At 41.3% G+C, this 16,784-nt stretch overlaps 1 protein-coding gene across 4 annotated transcripts in view; it reads right to left on the minus strand.

Moving 5' to 3' along the window:
- Positions 1-6,711: 6,711 nt before the first annotated feature.
- znf827 (zinc finger protein 827) overlaps positions 6,712-16,784 on the minus strand; it is a 71,906-nt gene continuing 61,833 nt past the window's right edge. For 3 of the 4 annotated variants that reach the window (XM_039781223.1, XM_039781153.1, XM_039781308.1), the window contains 4 exons: positions 16,434-16,600; positions 11,821-12,030; positions 10,527-10,704; positions 6,712-7,925 (listed from right to left, as the gene is read on the minus strand). In XM_039781223.1, coding sequence (XP_039637157.1) covers positions 6,887-7,925; positions 10,527-10,704; positions 11,821-12,030; positions 16,434-16,600 — 1,594 coding nt within the window. In that variant the 3' untranslated portion in view covers positions 6,712-6,886. Of the gene's footprint in view, positions 7,926-8,268; positions 8,320-10,526; positions 10,705-11,820; positions 12,031-16,433; positions 16,601-16,784 lie in introns of all 4 variants that reach the window. The other variant, XM_039781375.1, reaches the window with a different exon arrangement.

Genomic DNA, 16,784 nt, shown 5'->3' on the forward strand with positions numbered 1-16,784 from the left:
ATACTTAAGTAGAGATGCTCCCCCCTCCTCTCTTCTATAATGTGTTTGTCATCCAGTTGGAGTGGCCAAGCAGTAGTTCTATAATTGAGGCAGCACCCAGCAGGGGGGTATGATCTGTCCTCCCCGCTGATTCAGGCTGCCCCAAGTCTGGATATGCTAAGCCCAGGGACTTGTGGGTAATCCCTCCGCCTCCTACCCCCCTCAAACACCCCCCGCAGTGCTTCCTGAATCAGATTGCTGCTGACCCCCGTCGAGTGATGTCTCACCCGAGAGAACGGGGAACAGGCACAGCGGGGGTTCGGGCAGGCAGTGATGCTATGCCCGTGGGCTGGGCACCAAACATGCATGTAAATACATGTCCCCCCATGCGTGTCCAACCCCACTCAGAGTGGCGAGTGAGTGACGCCCCACACAAGCTTGCAGATCATCTCTCTCTGCTGCTGTCCCTCAGGTGTACCTCAGGTGTGGATTGTCTTTCTTGTACAGCCTTGAACATGTCTTTGTTTTTGGCTTGCACTTTGCATAAAACTGCACATATTTCCAGCAGCCATAGCAGACTTGCACAACTTCTACACACTATTAGGGCTGAATAAACATGGAATTTAATATTCACCAATTCATGTCAGTGCCTAATTTTTTCAAAGATGAATAGATTTACGAATCAACAAGCAGCCTCAGCGGAGCCTTGTTCCGCGCAGTTTTTGCCCTGGCTTCAACCCATGCCAAATCGATTCCAGAGGTCATTTTTTTCTTCCTTCATTTTCTCTTCCCTGTGTGCCAGTGGTCCTGCTCTGCAGCCTATACTGAAGGCTGTCTGTGGCAGGACTTGTGTGTGTTTATTTTCTCTGTTGGAGCAAAAAAAGAAAAGAAAAAGGAGATCTGTCTCCACTTAGCAAAGCCTGGGCTCCCTCACAGGGTAAAAACCTCAATAGTGGATGAGGTCCGGTGAGTAGGGGGGAGTCTTGGAGGTATTAATGCTGAGTGAAGTATGCATGGAGTTAACTGTAAAAGAAGGAAAGGGCAGAAAAAGGTGATGAGGTAAATAGGAGAAACAAAAAGGAGAGTAGGCTATTTAGTGAGCGGTAAAAGGAGGGATTCTGTGTGATAAAAAGATTTATATGGAGCTATAAAGGGGGGAGGGGGGTAAGAGTGTGAGGTAGATGTAGTAAGCAAAATAAAGAGAGAAAAAGAGAGACAGAGAGAGAGGCCAGGCAGCTGGGAGCTCCCACAGACACGCACTTCTGTCTAAGCAGCTTTCCTCTCAGGGCAGGGTCACGGCGGGTCACAGCGGGATTACACTTTTGGCAAACAAGAGGGAGCTCCTCTCTCACAAAGCCGTGCACGACTCCCCCATGACTCTCAGCAGCTGTAATAAAGCCAAGGCAGCCTGAACCTTCAAACAAAAAGCTAACACGCTATCGATCGACAGCGGCCAACTTTCGTGAGGTGGTGTCGAAAGGTCGACATTGTGCAGACAACTCGGGCCGGGGTGAAGGGCTATTATTGGGATGAGGGAAAACTCTGGCGTTTAGTCTTATCACAGAAATTCCTCACTTAGTTGACAATTTCACCAAAGTGTCAGCACAGGAATTAAGTTATTGTTATGCGGCAAATGAAGAAAAACAGCCCCCGTGTACAGTGTGATATTCCAATCACAAAATCCAAATGAGGTTTTCTATCCTTTCAATCAATAGCCATCCCCTGCAGTGGCTGCATGTCTCTTCACTTCCTAATCAACACTTCCACTCATAGGGAGGTCAGCTGAGCAGGCGCACAGTGCCCCGAGCGCTGCTTTGAACTTAATTAAGCAGCTTTAAACACAGCCGAAAAGATTCATTATTAGGCTGCACAGGCGAGATGAGCAGCTAGATGAGAACATGGCCCTTCAACAGAAGAGATTCGGCTTCGGATGGCTGTTGAACCCACATGGGTCAACATTGGGGTGCAGCTAAAGATAGCTAGATTTGCTAAAGGTTCCTCTAAATCACTTCATGTTTTACAGTTAAAACCTCCCTCGATCTTAAATAAACCCAGTGGATGAGACTGTGTACTGTAAACAGCGATATGATCTGTTAAAGCAATACGTAATCTGCAACGAATAACAGAGAAAGAGAGGTAAAGATGGAGGTGTTCATGTGCCTGGAAGGCTGCAGCGTGCCACCAGGGTGCTGTGAGGCAGGGCCTGTTAAAGGAGAGCTCCAGACCAAGGTGTTCTATAGCTCGGGGGCTAACGGTGATAAATGAGTCCCTTAATGTCGGCAAACACTTTATCTCTGCTTCATCTGTTTTCATTAGGCAGGGCCAACCTTTGGCTGGGCGAGAACGTGCTGTAACTTTTATTACTACAAAAAAAAAAAAAAAAAAAAAAAACCCCCCCCCCCCCCAAAAAAAAAAAACCCCCCCCCCCCCCCACCCCACCCCCCTTTTTTTCCCCCCCCACCCACAAAATAATTTTTTTTTTTTTAAATTATGTTTTTTTTTTTTTTGTTTTTTTTTTTTTTTTTTTTTTTTTTTTTTTTTTTTTTTTTTTTTTTTTTTTTTTTTTTTTTTTTTTTTTTTTTAAAAAAAAAAAAATTTGGGTTTAAATGTGTAAATCAATTTGAATGTGAGCTAAATGAACAAATACATATGAGGATCCTTGTTTGGGCTGGGCAATATTTAAATTGACTGTTTATTGACCTTTACTGGACACGGTCATCTTTTGTAATAATTTCACAATGTTGTCCAAATTCATTTCAAGAAAAACACTTCATTTGTTATTGAGGTTTTATATAACTAAGTTAAAGATGAACAGAAAAAAACAGTTCACTGAATTGAACATTCATTTTATTTTTTGTGTGATTTTGCAATGTCATTTGCTACAAGTAATATAGTCCAATTCAATCAATGTCAGAACAGAAAAATGTGCTGCACATCTATTTCATGTGACAGGTGCACAGAAGAAGGACGAGTAGGTCGAAAGTTGCAAACAAAATCCTGCACACTGTCTAACTTGCAAAGATACATTTATTAGCGTTGTTTCGGTACTACAGTATAGACCTTAATCAGCAATCGATGTCAACCAAAGCTTAACAAAGTTTCTCGAGTAAGCTGATGTCAACACCATGTAATTAAACATCTTCTATGCTGTGAAAAATGAAGACATTTACTGAAAATATTTTAGAACAAGTTTAAAAATGCCTTTTCTGACATCATATAAATGTTTATATGGACTGCGTTTATTGGACATCAAAGACTTAAATAAGACTTTTCAAATATTCAGCAGAGAAGAACAAATGTAGATACGATTTATTTTTAATTTGCAAACTATAACCAGTGGCATCAGTATTATATCTATGCTAGAAGCTGCAAGACCTGCAATATGCAAAATAGCTATCTGCTCTGTCAGCTGAATTGTCTGTGTAGACCACCTTTTAACACATAAACTTTATAGTATAGCTAAATATAAATGAATAGAAATTTTCGAGATCCCACAAATTAGACTGAGGTTTTGTGGGGTTGTGGGTGTTAAATAACTAAGGGATGTTATATGTAGTACAAATACTAGAAACTATACTTAACCGGTTGCTGTGTGTTTATGCATAAGAGACAATGAGCCTTTGGGTCACTAAAGTATTCACTGAAGAAACAGCCAGCTAGGAAGACAAAGAAAAACTTTTGTTATGCGTTTAGCAAAGTGCAAGAGTGATGCTGTTAGTAGTGGACAAATGTGATATACACGATCAAAAGAATTAGCAGAGAAAAGACAAACAACTGAAGTAATATCTGATGTAAGCTTTACTTTCAAATCCTGTTACATTTAGACCTGGCAAGTTGAACATAAAATAATGCCAAACAAAGGAAACAAATACAAAAACAAAAAAGTACAAATGATCTATTTACCAGTTATCGTCACAACCCTGTACAGCCTTAACAATGGAGTAATAAAAAAAAGCTTTGTACAGCACATACCAATCTTTACTGAGTGCCAAAAGATAAGATAGCTGAGCCTTTTCTAATCATAAAATACAGCCAAACTTAAAGCTAACCGATTGTAGACAGTGCAGTGTGATGCTAGCTAAATGCAACCAAGGGAGTTAGTTTTAAACATAATTAAGTGCTAAAAAAAAACTAGAGAGGGCAATGTCATGCATACTCTGAAGTGCTGAAAAGGTAGTCAAGCTCTAAAAAAAAAATAAAAAATAAAAAAAAATAAAACTGGGCAAAAACAAAACAGAATAAGTGCTTAAGAATATTAGTTTCCAAAAGGATAGAGCCCTTTTGCCTATCTAAACATTACACTCAAACTAGGGGTGGCATAAAGAAGTGCAGCCATTCATGATTACGCTGTAATAAAAGGCAGACATTTTAAAAAGGTGTCAATAGCGGACACATTCTTTTTATCTTTATCTTATTTTTTTAAATTTTTTTTTTTGGACCCTGACAATTAGTTTGACTCATTCCCAGAAGTCTCAGGTGGTTTCCTTCCACCAAGTGGCACTAGAGTATAAAAGACAACGTAGATAGTACAAAGAGTGTGTGTGTGTGTGTGTGTGTGTGTGTTGGAAGGATGCTCCTTTCACTCCAGGAACAGCACGCTGATAGAGCAAAAAGGAACAAACATACAAACAAACAGCAGTGTAAAGAGGGACAATCGAGGCATCGCTCCAGAGCAGGACGTGACGGATTCAATCCTAACATCACATCCTGCGGGCGAGTTACATTTTGGTCTCGACAAGTCATGTTCTCTGTCCAATCAACATTTTTCTGACATGATTTAAGTAGAAAAATTAAAAAAGCAACAATGATTCACTACAAGAAAAATGCATGAGTAAAACCGACAACAGGAGAACATAAGGAAAATAATAAACAATCCCTTTACAATAAGGGATTTTGGCTTGAAGACCACTTACAAAACACAAGCACTATCAATAATGGGTAAAGCTTTTTCAAAATAAAATTTGTGTACTATACTTCTTCCTTTTGAGCATTTTAGGGATAAATACATATTCTCTTAATCAAAAAGTGCAGCACTGTGCAAAACTGGCTATCACAATTTAGCCTGGGACCTTTAGTTCCCAGGGAGAGCTTGACCTCTACTGTCTAATTCATGCAATTTGTATTCATTTACGTTCTCCGATTTCGCAGAGGCAGACCCTTTTGCACTGCTAGAAATGCCTACATGTGAAACTAAGGGGTGTTGATTGAGTCATTTCTGGCAACTACTGTCCACTTCACATTACGGTAACTTGGTGGATCTAAGTTTGCACTTAAAAAAAAAAAAAATAAGGAGAAAAAAAAGTTTTAGTGCTTTTGGCTTTAAGTGTAACTACAATAAGTGCAATTAAAACTCAAAAGGTTAACAAAGAGGGGGACACGACAACAAAAAAAGCAGTACCATGTTTGCCGGCCTAACAGAAGCCAATGCCATTGAACACAATGCTGTACAAATGAATGGCTTTGCTTCATCATTGCACCTACAGGAGCTTTTTCTCACGATGGGTTCTCTATGAATATTAGTAGAAAATGTTTTATTATGATGTAAAAGGCTCAGTAAAAAAAGTAAAAATAAAAAAAATGAAAGACAAAAAAAACAAAAAACAAAACAAAGAAAAAGACATACAGAAGGCCACCAAACACACCAACTTTACCGTCTTTTACAGCACAGGAGACGTCCCTGTTCACACTTCTGTTCTTTTTCATGTACATAAACAAAAATACATTCATTCAAGTCATTTTTTTTTTGTACACAAAAATTACAAAAAGCTCCAAAAAGCACCATGGAATCGGCCTGTGGTGACCCTGGCTGTGGGTAGCTCGCTAACCCAGAGCTGGTCACCTCCACAAAACAGTTATCTCATATATCTCTTCTAAGTATAGGTGCGTGGTACATAGTTCTGCATATGAAGCTGTGCCGATATCCACCCTGTCTCAGTAATAATGAATGAATGTTTCCACTTTGTCATGAGTCTCGTTATTTCACTGCTTATTCATCTGTGAGTGCAAATTCATCGTCAACATTTATATATTCAAATCAAATTATTAGTAATAAATGTATAATGTTTCTTGTCACGATAGGTCAGATTTTCCTTATTTACATTATCACAGCTCATCTTCTGTTTTGGGAGCTTACAAAAACAATATTTAAATATCTATTCCGAGACAGAGGTGATATCAGGCAGCAGCTATGCATAATATGGTTTCACCATTATACAAAAAACCAACAGAAATCAAAAAGATGGGAAGGGGAAAGGCTAAAAAACTATGTACAAGACTGATAAATAAGTAAGTGCGTGGTTTGAGGCGTTGCTTTGGAAACGTGCCTTTTACAATGAAAAGCATTCCGTTTCATTGGTTCTGTCCACGTTGCACCGCTAACACTTCAGGATATCTCAAATGTAGCTTCCTAATGACGTCAAAGCTAGTTGAAACACAGGCATGCCATTTCAATGCATAATAGCAATAGACAGAAATGCACTAAAATATAGCACTTGCAAGTTTTTGTTTCATATTTTTTATCTCGTCAAACGACTAAAGAAAAATATCTATAAAACTGAGATACGTTAGTTTCCTCAGATAATGCAACTGGGTCCAAGTCATTCAGACATTTCAAAACAGAAAAAAATGTAATAGAGAGTAGTAGCTGAAGTAGTAATAATTCAATTGATAGAACTGATAAGAAAAGCAGCTTTGTGATATAAATGCATTTTTAGCATGTACAGCCTTTTTCTCTTATAAATGTTTTTTTTTTTTTTGTCCTTTCTTCAATATCTTTGTCTGGTCCAGCTTATTCTGCTGGTCTGATTGGAAAAAGACGTCACTCCCACTGCAGTGGTCGAGTGTCATTCACACCACCGTCCGAGGAGTGCGGGAAAGAGCGAGGAGCGGAGGAGGGGGCGGGCCGAGGTCAAACAGTCTTAGCCCTCTCCATCAGTCCCAGGTAGGCCAGGAAGGAGTGTTTGTGGGAGGAGGGCGAGGGGGGAGAGCGGGAGGGGGACGCCGAGTTGGAGGAGAAGAGGAGAGGAGATGTGGCGGGCCGCCATCTGGAGTGGAGGTGCGAGTGGAATGTGAAGCGGCTGTTGTGGGTGAACAAGGTGGTGAGGGGGATCAGGTGCGCTCGGTCGCAGTTCCTGTACTGCTCGAACACGTGGCGGGAGGAGGGGAGGAAGAGGGAGGGGCCGCCGCCACCGCCACTGCCACTGCTCGGGCCGCCGGGGTTTCTGGCGGCGCTGTTGCCGTTAGCGCTGACCAAGCAGTGCAGAGGGCCGGCGGCGTCCAGCTGGTAGGACTTGCCAAGTGTGAGTGACAGGGCAACGGATTGGAGTGCGTGGGATGCCGTTAGACTCAAGAGTGGGCTGTTACTCCCACTGCCTCCACTGCTCCCTCCTCCTCCTCTGCTGAACAGGAAGTTCTCCTGGCTCTTCCGCGATGAAGAGCCCCCTGGGCATGTTCCCTGGAGCGGGAGCTCTTCCTCTCCTGCCTCCTCATCTTCCTCCACGTCTTCTCCTCCCAAGCCTCCGTCCAGTCCCCCGGCTCCTCCACTCTGGTGTTTCTTGAGGTGGCGGCTGAAGACAAAGGGGTGTGTGGTGGTGAAAGGGCACTCTTGGCAGCCGAAAGTCTGGCGCGGCGCGTGCTTCAGCTTCTTGTGCAGGTTGAGGTTGTCCTTGCGCTTGCAGCTATAAGAGCAGCGGTCGCAGTGGAAGGGCCGCTCGCCCGTGTGCACACGCACATGCTCGATCAGCTTATTGGCCGTCTTGGACAAGTAGCCACACTGCTCACACTTGTAGTGGTTGCCCAGGCGGTGCCCGCGCATGTGCGCCTCCAATGAGGCCTGGTCGGGCCACAGTCCCTGGCAGATGCGGCAGCGGTACTCCATCTTACAGTGCGTCTTAAGGTGGCACTCCATGGCCGCTGGACGATTGGTGGAATAGATGCAGAAAGGGCACCTGGGAAATGCAACAAAAAGGGGAAGTAGGGAGGGGAGACACAACACACAAAAGCAAAGGACAGTTGAAGGGGAGGTGTACAAAGCCACATAACACACCTTGAAATTGAATCACACAAAATGATGAAGAAGGAGAAGGACAGGTAAAGGAAAAGTGTGTATCATGTAGAGTTCTGTGTGCTCATGGTGGTATGTGTGGCAGTTTAATGGTGGGAGAATTGAGGTGATCAGGTATGTGTGTGTGGGAGGAGGGAGGGGGGGAGGGTGGGAGGTGGGTGACAGTCTGGAGAAAAGATTGGAGCAGTAGGACATGAAGGGAAATGAAGGAATGGAGTGGCACTTACATTTAAATAGCACCTTTCATCTGCTCTGGGCCCCAAAGCGCTTCACAAACCCTGCAGAACAGAATCACCTCAGAAAAACCTCGAAATGGTCAAGGCCCTCTCTTCCTTTCTACACACTCCTACATATATAGTAACACTTCACATTGCTCAAGTGTATACACATACACTAGTCTTGAAAAACAAAAAAATCTGGATGTTGGAGGTCAGAAAATATAGGCAATAGGAGTTCATCTAAAACCTGTTTGCCTGCGAGCTCCATTAACTCATTCTACACCTGTTTAGCTAAATCCTGCCTGCTTTTGACAGTAAATATAAATGTGGTTTACATAAATTAAGAGACTGTGTAAACCTCGAAGAGCTGAAAATATAAGCCACATGTGCAGATATAAACAGAACAGCAAAGAAGTTGAGTAAAAGCAGACTCGCTGATAAATTTAAATAAATATCAAAAGAGCTCAGTTCTTCCGTCTATTTTTTTCCTTGAATAACATTAATCTAAAATATCCACATCCTGCTTCTTTCGCTTTTGAATGCTAGCATAAAGAAATCAATCTGGCTTCAAAAACGTTAACACCAGACAGAAGAAACATTTAAAACTGTTATAAAAACTCCTTTACATGTATTCACTCACACACTACAGCTAGCAGCAAATCCTCAAGTTGGGGCCTAAGGATGCTGTGTACAGATCTTTGAGCTATGAATGGGGCTTATTGTGTGTTTGTGTTCTGTTAGCCACAGTTTAACATATAAGTCAATGTAACTGTGTTGGCAGCCTCCTGGTTTACATTTTATGAAATGCTACCGTTTCCAGACATTCAGCAATGTTTCGAACATCCTAACTCCACTGATCGCTGCACAGAGAAAACCATATAGAACACAGATCTTTGTTTATGACAAGATGAGGCGATAATCATAATGATACTCAATGATTCTGCACATGCACAGACTGGAGTTATGAGAACAACTCAAAAAAAATAAAAAAATAAAATGACGTGTGTTACTTGAAATGAATCTTTACAAAATGTTTGATTTACTGCATTTTTTCTTTTATCCCAACTGCTGTCAACTGCCACCCTAGAACTGAATCTGTGTGAAAGTACATTAGTATGATTGGCCTGAACTCAACCACTAACATCATCAGTGTGTGGTGTGGATGTTGAGATCAACAGATGGGCTTTATGTTAGCTTGACAGGCCTAAAAATGGGACATAAACGTGTCACAGTACAACAAAGGCTCCTGTGGGACTGGAGGATGGAGATGGAGAGGGAAGCATGTGAGGAGACTAGAGCTACAGAAAAAAATAAAAACAAGGCTGCCTTGTCAAGAATCGTTAAAATTAGACCACTAGATCCAACATGCATGAGTACTTTAGGGGTAGGGATGCAAACTACAGTGTGAGATAGGTTTGGAAGTTGTATTTTAAAGCTTTTCATCAGGGTCATTATTTCCACAACATTCATGCTGTGTAAAATACAGTAAAGCATGCATTCATTTTGTCATATTTGGATTGACTTCGTTTAGTCTATGATGTTACAATGGGATCTGACATGTGTGCATCTTCTAAATGATTAGCTTCGAGGGATGCACCAACAACAATTATATTAGTGTCTGTGTTGGGGTGGGAGTAGTTTTCTGGAATGCAGGTTTCATCAGATATTTTTCTCTGGCATGGCTGTTTCGCTGTGGGCAATGGAACAACAGACCCTGAGGGGAAGCCCATTTCCATCTCCTTTCCACTCTCCCTTCTGTTCATAGCAGCCACTGCAGACCCAGAGACCACTGTCTAATACGTTATACTTGCCAAGAGAGGCTGTCGAGCAAGACTACAGCTTGTATCATTTTATTTGCTGGCTGCAGATAATGAACATTCAAGTGAGGTTAACTGATAAAGGACACATGGCTAGAATAATATTCAAATAATCCACAAATCTGTGTTTCTGTCTTCAGCTGTATTGCTGTTCAGCTGTTATTATAAAGAACCATGACAATTTCAGCCAGCTTTATGTATATGATATTATGCATCTTTGCAAACGGTGCATGTAATATAATTAAAAACATTGTGAGATGCCTGAAACTTTGTTTTTTTTTAATATTTATTTTAGCTAAATTTAAATATACCATAGCTTGCACACCCCTAGCAGTGGTCTATGACTGTGTATATACAGTGTTTTGTGTTTAGTGAATTGACAGGGTGAGGGGTGAGGGAGGGGAAGGATGGGCGGAGTTAGGAACCTCTGTCTGTACTTGCTTTCCTTACTTGAGCCCTCCGGAGGGGACGGTGTGGCACTTCTTGTGCTCCAGCAGCTGCTCGGGCGTCTTGAGGAACTTGTGGCAGACGTCGCACTCAAACATTCGCGTGATGAGGTGGATCTGGAGGTGCCGTTCATACATGCTACGCGTCTTGCACACAAAATTGCAGAAGACACACTCGAAGCCTGTAGAGACGGAAAGAGGAGAGGGTGAGTTAAGACTGAGTCTGTTTGAATGATTTTAAATGTAAAAGGGTTTTGTTGCAGAGTCTGGTTGTGCTCCTCAGACTCAGCATGACTGAAATCTCAGAGTGACCCTAGAAACAGAAACAAAGAGAGTTCAGATACGGGGAAAAGTCTGGTTAAACAATGCCCACTCACATGAATAGAGTATATAAGCAAGATTCACAGCTGCAAATGCACTGCACTTCTATAAAGATCATGGGACTGAATTAAAAAAGTCAAAATGAATGCAGTGGGAGCTGAGATATCCTGACTTTGAGCTCCAAAAGCAATGAATCCTAAATGTCCCACAATGCAATCTGACAGCATGGTAAATGCCCACATCTTTCAAGCTCCACAGCCCCACGTTTGTAACAATATATATTTGTATATATAATCCTGATGCCATCATCTGGGACCTCCGAAAGCTCCTCCAGAGACATTATACACACATATAGTACGTATAGTACTATATGTAGTAGTATAGACTCGGAAACTGATCTTTTTGTGTAAAATTAGCAGAGCGCACCATCTGCCAAATTAATGAATGGAGGAAGCAAAATAATTCAACACATACGTACAGTATTGAGTGAATGAGGTCAACATGTAATTTTGTCACTTCAGAACTTATACAGTATGCCATGTTCTGCAACTGTTCTAGATTAAGGAGTTTAATTTTGAATGACAATGAATGATCACATACTTGATCTGTCACCCAGTCAAGCAGCTTTCTGACCAAAGAGCAAGTGTGTAGTCTCTCTCTCCAAATGATGAGGGTAATTCTACTTTAAAAAGGACGTGAAAACTTATTTTCTCAAATCAGCTTCTTACTATAGGGATAGGGCCCTACATGAACACACAATTCTCTGACAAAGTTACAACAGTTTTGGTTATTTCTCATTAGAGATGTCTATTTTACAGCAGCAATATAGACCTTTGAATCACAATTTGATGACAGTTGGTGGGTTGTTTGGGCACTGTTGCCTAGTCAGTTGTGAATATATACTGTTGTAGAAAGGTTTTCAGGGGCATTAAAATTATGAAGTGTATCTGGTTGCAATAGTTCCCACAATGCCTTGCCTTTGTCAGACTTGTCCTCAGTTCCTGATCCTGAATGGCTTCCAGAGCTGGACTGGCTGCCTGCGGTGGAGGGCGGGGCGAGCAGGCCCCGCAGTTCTTCATTACCGTGGGTGAGGTCTCCGCCCTCTGAGCTGTTGAGTGAGTCGCTGAGGGCCGAGAGGGACGAGGAGGTACTCTTGGTCTCACTGAGGGGACTCCTTGAGTTTAGACCTGGACACAATGGAAGAAAGTCTTATCATTATGACAGAAAGCAAAGTTGGGAAAGAATAGTCCCAGAAAACTCCTGGGAAAAGATATTAACTGAAAATTGTGGGGTATCCTTTATGCTGAAAAATCTGTTTCAACAACCCCATCGTTATGTTCCACACACAACACACACACGCACGCGCGCACACCACACGCGCACACACACAAAAAAAGCAGGCAGCCTTGATAGCCCTTTGCTCTGACTGAAGCCCTGCTGCCAGTCAAATCAAGATGCAGTGTGCTTTTATTGATCCCCTTCTCTAAGTCTGCAATTCACTGGGAAGAGAGAGGGAATTAGAAGAGGAGGGGGCGAGAGGGAGGGAGGCGTGAGGAGTGCGGGTCATGGCCGAAGGAGCTAAGATGGCGGGAGCATCTCAGGGCACAGCTCAACAAAGGGCATTCACTCAGGAGGAAGCGAAAGGAGGGAGAAAAGGCTGCACGGATCGTGAAATGGTTGACCTATCTTTTTATTACAAGCGCACACGCACACACACACGCACACACACACACACACACACACACACACACAAGTCTAAAACATACAAGAATGTACGCATGCCGTGCACACACAAGGAATTATACTGTAATAGAAGATATGATTAATTGCCTTCAATCAAAAATGATAAATTAACCAGGGTCATTCACTGTGTAGTTTTAGCAGCATTCTGAATACAGTATTGAACCAGCTTGAGGCCATCTTATCTCCTCTGCTGCAGTATTTAACATACACTTGCCTTCTCTTACAATATGCAAAAGGCTAATACCACAGAATATAAGCAAAAAGGAAGAAGAAGAAAAAAAGCCGGTGCTCTGAGCCACTGAGCCTCAACCTTGAAACACCTCAACTGAAAAATATTCAATTTTCTCTTTAACTAAATAACTTTGTCTGCGATTTCCCGGCAATGTTCATGATATATGAACGGAAATAAAGAAGCAAAGTCTGCCTTTCTGCCAATGTATCCAGGGTAGAAAGTAATACTGTCACCTAATTCACCACCTCCCCCCCCCCACACACACACACACACAGAGAAGGGCACCCAACCAACCCTCTCCCCACGTTGAGTCCAGTCTTCACAGGGGGGGCAGCTTGAACTCTGACACCTGCTGAGCTCAGCCATCTCCTGCCTGACCGTGTCTACACAGTTGACCAGATAACTAGCCTTTTGCAGTCTGTCAGGATTTGCTGCTCTTTCTACTTTACACTCTAAAGCAGGGGTCTAGGGCTGCAGCTATCGATTCTTTTTGTAATCGATTAATCTAGCACTTTATCGATCGATTAATTGGATAATTTTTTTTTTGCGTTTTTAAACAGCCAAAACTAGGGGGAAAAGCAACATTTTCGGGAAAAAAAGCAACATTTGTATTGCCTACGTTGCTTACAATATCATCTCTCAAAAAACTAAACATATTAAGTGCATTTAAGTGCCATATTACATTGTTTTTAAAGAATTTTTTTTTCAAATGATATCAACCTCAAACTAAGGCATATATTAAACATACACAAACATTACATTAAGTTGTGCAACTTAACTTTCAGAACTACAAGTTTCAACCTGAGACTGATCTGTATATACAGTAGGCCTATATGTAAATATTAGTTATACTCAACCTATTTTCATTCATATATTTGATTATAATGTCACACAGCTCTGTTACACTTATGCTATTAGATCGTTGATCAGCTGTTTCTCCTTAGAGAGAGAGAGAGAGAGAGAGAGAGAGAGAGAGAGAGAGAGAGAGAGAGAGAGAGAGAGAGAGAGAGAGAGAGAGAGATGCGCAACAATCAGCTGTTTTCCCGAAGGGATAGTCAACGCGTCAGCTCTTTAGATCAGATCATGGTCACCACTACGTATTTTCTTGTCTTTGATTTTGGTAGTTGGTGTAGTTTCATCGTCAGGGGTTTATGTTTTAATACTAAGCTATTAAAATAATTGTTAAAAAAAAATCATCTATTTATACATCATGTTTTAATGTTAGAATGTGGCACATTGAATCCTTAAGCTTAACTGTATCTGTGGATGGCTACCTTAAGGCTATCTACTTATAGGCACGTAAGCCTATCATCAATGTTGTGTAAATAAAAAAATAATAAAAAAGTATCTTTACAAATAATATGTTGGATTCAAGTTTTTTTCTCCAAAGGATCCAAGGCCTATTGATTTTTTCCCCTCAGGCACGATAAGGGTCAACTTTCTCCAATAAACAAGGCCACTGTGGCCTCTGAAAGACCCCTCAGCTGTCTAGGCCGGACAATCCCACCCACCCACACGTACGTACACACAAGCAGCACACACACATTGAGGAACAGTGGAAGAGCAAAACGTCAGCAATAAACTGGACAAAGCTGTTTTAGACAAAAACACTCCTATCGACCACCAGCGGTTCACACCAGCAGCTTTAAAAGTCCAAAGAAGGTCGACTGGAGGAGGCTTGTTTGTGAAACCCAATTCTGCTGCTTGTCTTTCCCTGTGTCCTCTGAACTGACACAGAACTGTGTTTATGAAGTGTAAATTACTGATACAGTAATGTTTTGACTTGGAACTGGCTTTTGTCTTGATTTACTTACAGTAAAAAGTACAGTCCACGTGTAATTAGACAGTGATGCATGTGTGTTGTGTTGGATCTGTACTCAAACACATTGGATCTGACAAGTAGAGCCGAAACCATGTCAGTTAGTTGATCAATTCATCTACACATATTTTGCTTATCAATTAGTTTAGTACATTATTTTAAGCAAAATGGCAAACACATGTACAGGTTAGTGCCCGTAGGTAAAGGTTTTTATTTTTGCTGGTTTTCTTAGTCTTATATGACAGTTAACTGAATATTCTTTGTTCACTGACTGTTTTTCCCCCCACTACTTTCTGACATTTTACAGACCAAACAATTGATTGTATAAATAACCTGCAGATTAATCAATAATCTACACAGACTTTGAGTTTTCCTATAAGATAATATAGTTTGGAGAAGCAGGCAGGAGTACCCGCATGGAAGCTAAGTAATGTACTGCTGTAGACCGGGCCAGCACAGGCAGCAGCAAAACATATTTGGGTGTTTTAAAGGGTTAGTTTGGATTCACCAAAGTCGCACAATAACACAAACTAACTAAATAACCGATCAAGGCAACGGTAGACCAGCAACTCCCGTGTTCTGCGAGGTCAAATAACTGTTTTTGTCAAAGGAGTCTGGAGAACAGATGTATGTAATCGGGCTGCACAATATGAGTAAAAATATCTAAATATGACTGATATTGCAATTGCCGCAATACGAATTGCGATATGAATCACAATATTGGAGGGAAGGATCATTTTTGTATCATTATTCTCATTTTCATTTAAAAAATAAATAAATAATAAAATGATCATGGTGTGATTTTTGCGAGGATCTGTACCAGACAAAGATTGTTTTCTTGAGTCTGTAAAATACAGATCGTACGGTCCTAGTATATAACGGCTTCAGTTCCTCTTTGGAGAGGGCTGTCTGATGGCAAGGTAAATGGTGAAAATATTCTAAATATAGCATACACTTAAACTGATATTGTTTTTTCTTTAGCTGGGCCTTTTTTAGCAGGCTAAACTATGTTTTGCTGCTGGCCCGGTCCACAGCAGTACATTGCTTAGCTTCCGTGCCGCTACACTGACTATAGATAAGTACCTCATACACCCCCACTTCAAAAAATCCAAACTATGCCTTTAAAGCTGAAAGTCAGCTCTTTAATGTCAGTCATTGTTTAAATTTACACCCCATGTTTTGGAGTACAGAGCCAAAACAATAGAAAATGTGTCACTGTCCAAGTACTGCACTGTATTTCTATTCTGAGCAGTGAACAAGAGCCACAATGTGTAAGCTACCACCCACTCTCGCATGTGAGAGTCATTTTGAAAATAACTCCATAAATCAGTTTTCTAGGGGTTGAACCATGTACTTTGCTACTATCCAGTACATGTTTGAGAACCCTTCATGAACAGCAGACACAAGAACCTTACCCTAGAGCTGAAACGATCAGTCGATATTATTTTGATTACTGTTATGATAATCGAGAAATCATTGAAATAATTATTTTAAGCAAAAAAGCCAAACAATTTCTACTATCAGCTACTCATTTGTGAGGATTTGTGCTTTTCTTTGTGTTATATAATAGTAATACATTGCATATATTTAGGATTTGGACAGTTCAAGCAATTTGAAGATGTCACCGCAATAAACGTTCATCACATCATCTGACATTTCATAGACTAAAACAACTAATCGATTAACTGAGAAAAATATGATAAATTACATTACACCAGTGCGTATGAGAATGGCTGTCTTATAAATTCTGTCACTCAGAACCAGTGGACCGCCATGCATCATCAGAGATACTGTACCTGCATGTCCAGTACTAATGTGGTTCTTCATGTCGTTCTCCTCCATGCAGACGTAGTCACAGACGCTGCAGCAGAGCGAGAACATCCACTGCTCCTTGTCCACATGGAGCGACATGTGGCTGACAAACTGGGCATTCAGCTCCGTCTGGAAATCACACACATGGCAGCTGGACAGAGAACAGAGAGAAAAAGGAAGGAGAATAACAGGAAGGAAGATGGCGAGAATAACAGGGGGGAGACCGTCAGCTTTAGTGTTATATTATTATTCCACACAGTAGACGTGGCGCTATTTAACTCTTTTTACATCATGAGACACATTAAATTATGAAACAATAGTACAACATTTTGAGA

This window comes from Perca fluviatilis, chromosome 1, assembly GCF_010015445.1.
Source record: "Perca fluviatilis chromosome 1, GENO_Pfluv_1.0, whole genome shotgun sequence".
In the NCBI taxonomy this organism is placed as follows: domain Eukaryota; kingdom Metazoa; phylum Chordata; class Actinopteri; order Perciformes; family Percidae; genus Perca; species Perca fluviatilis.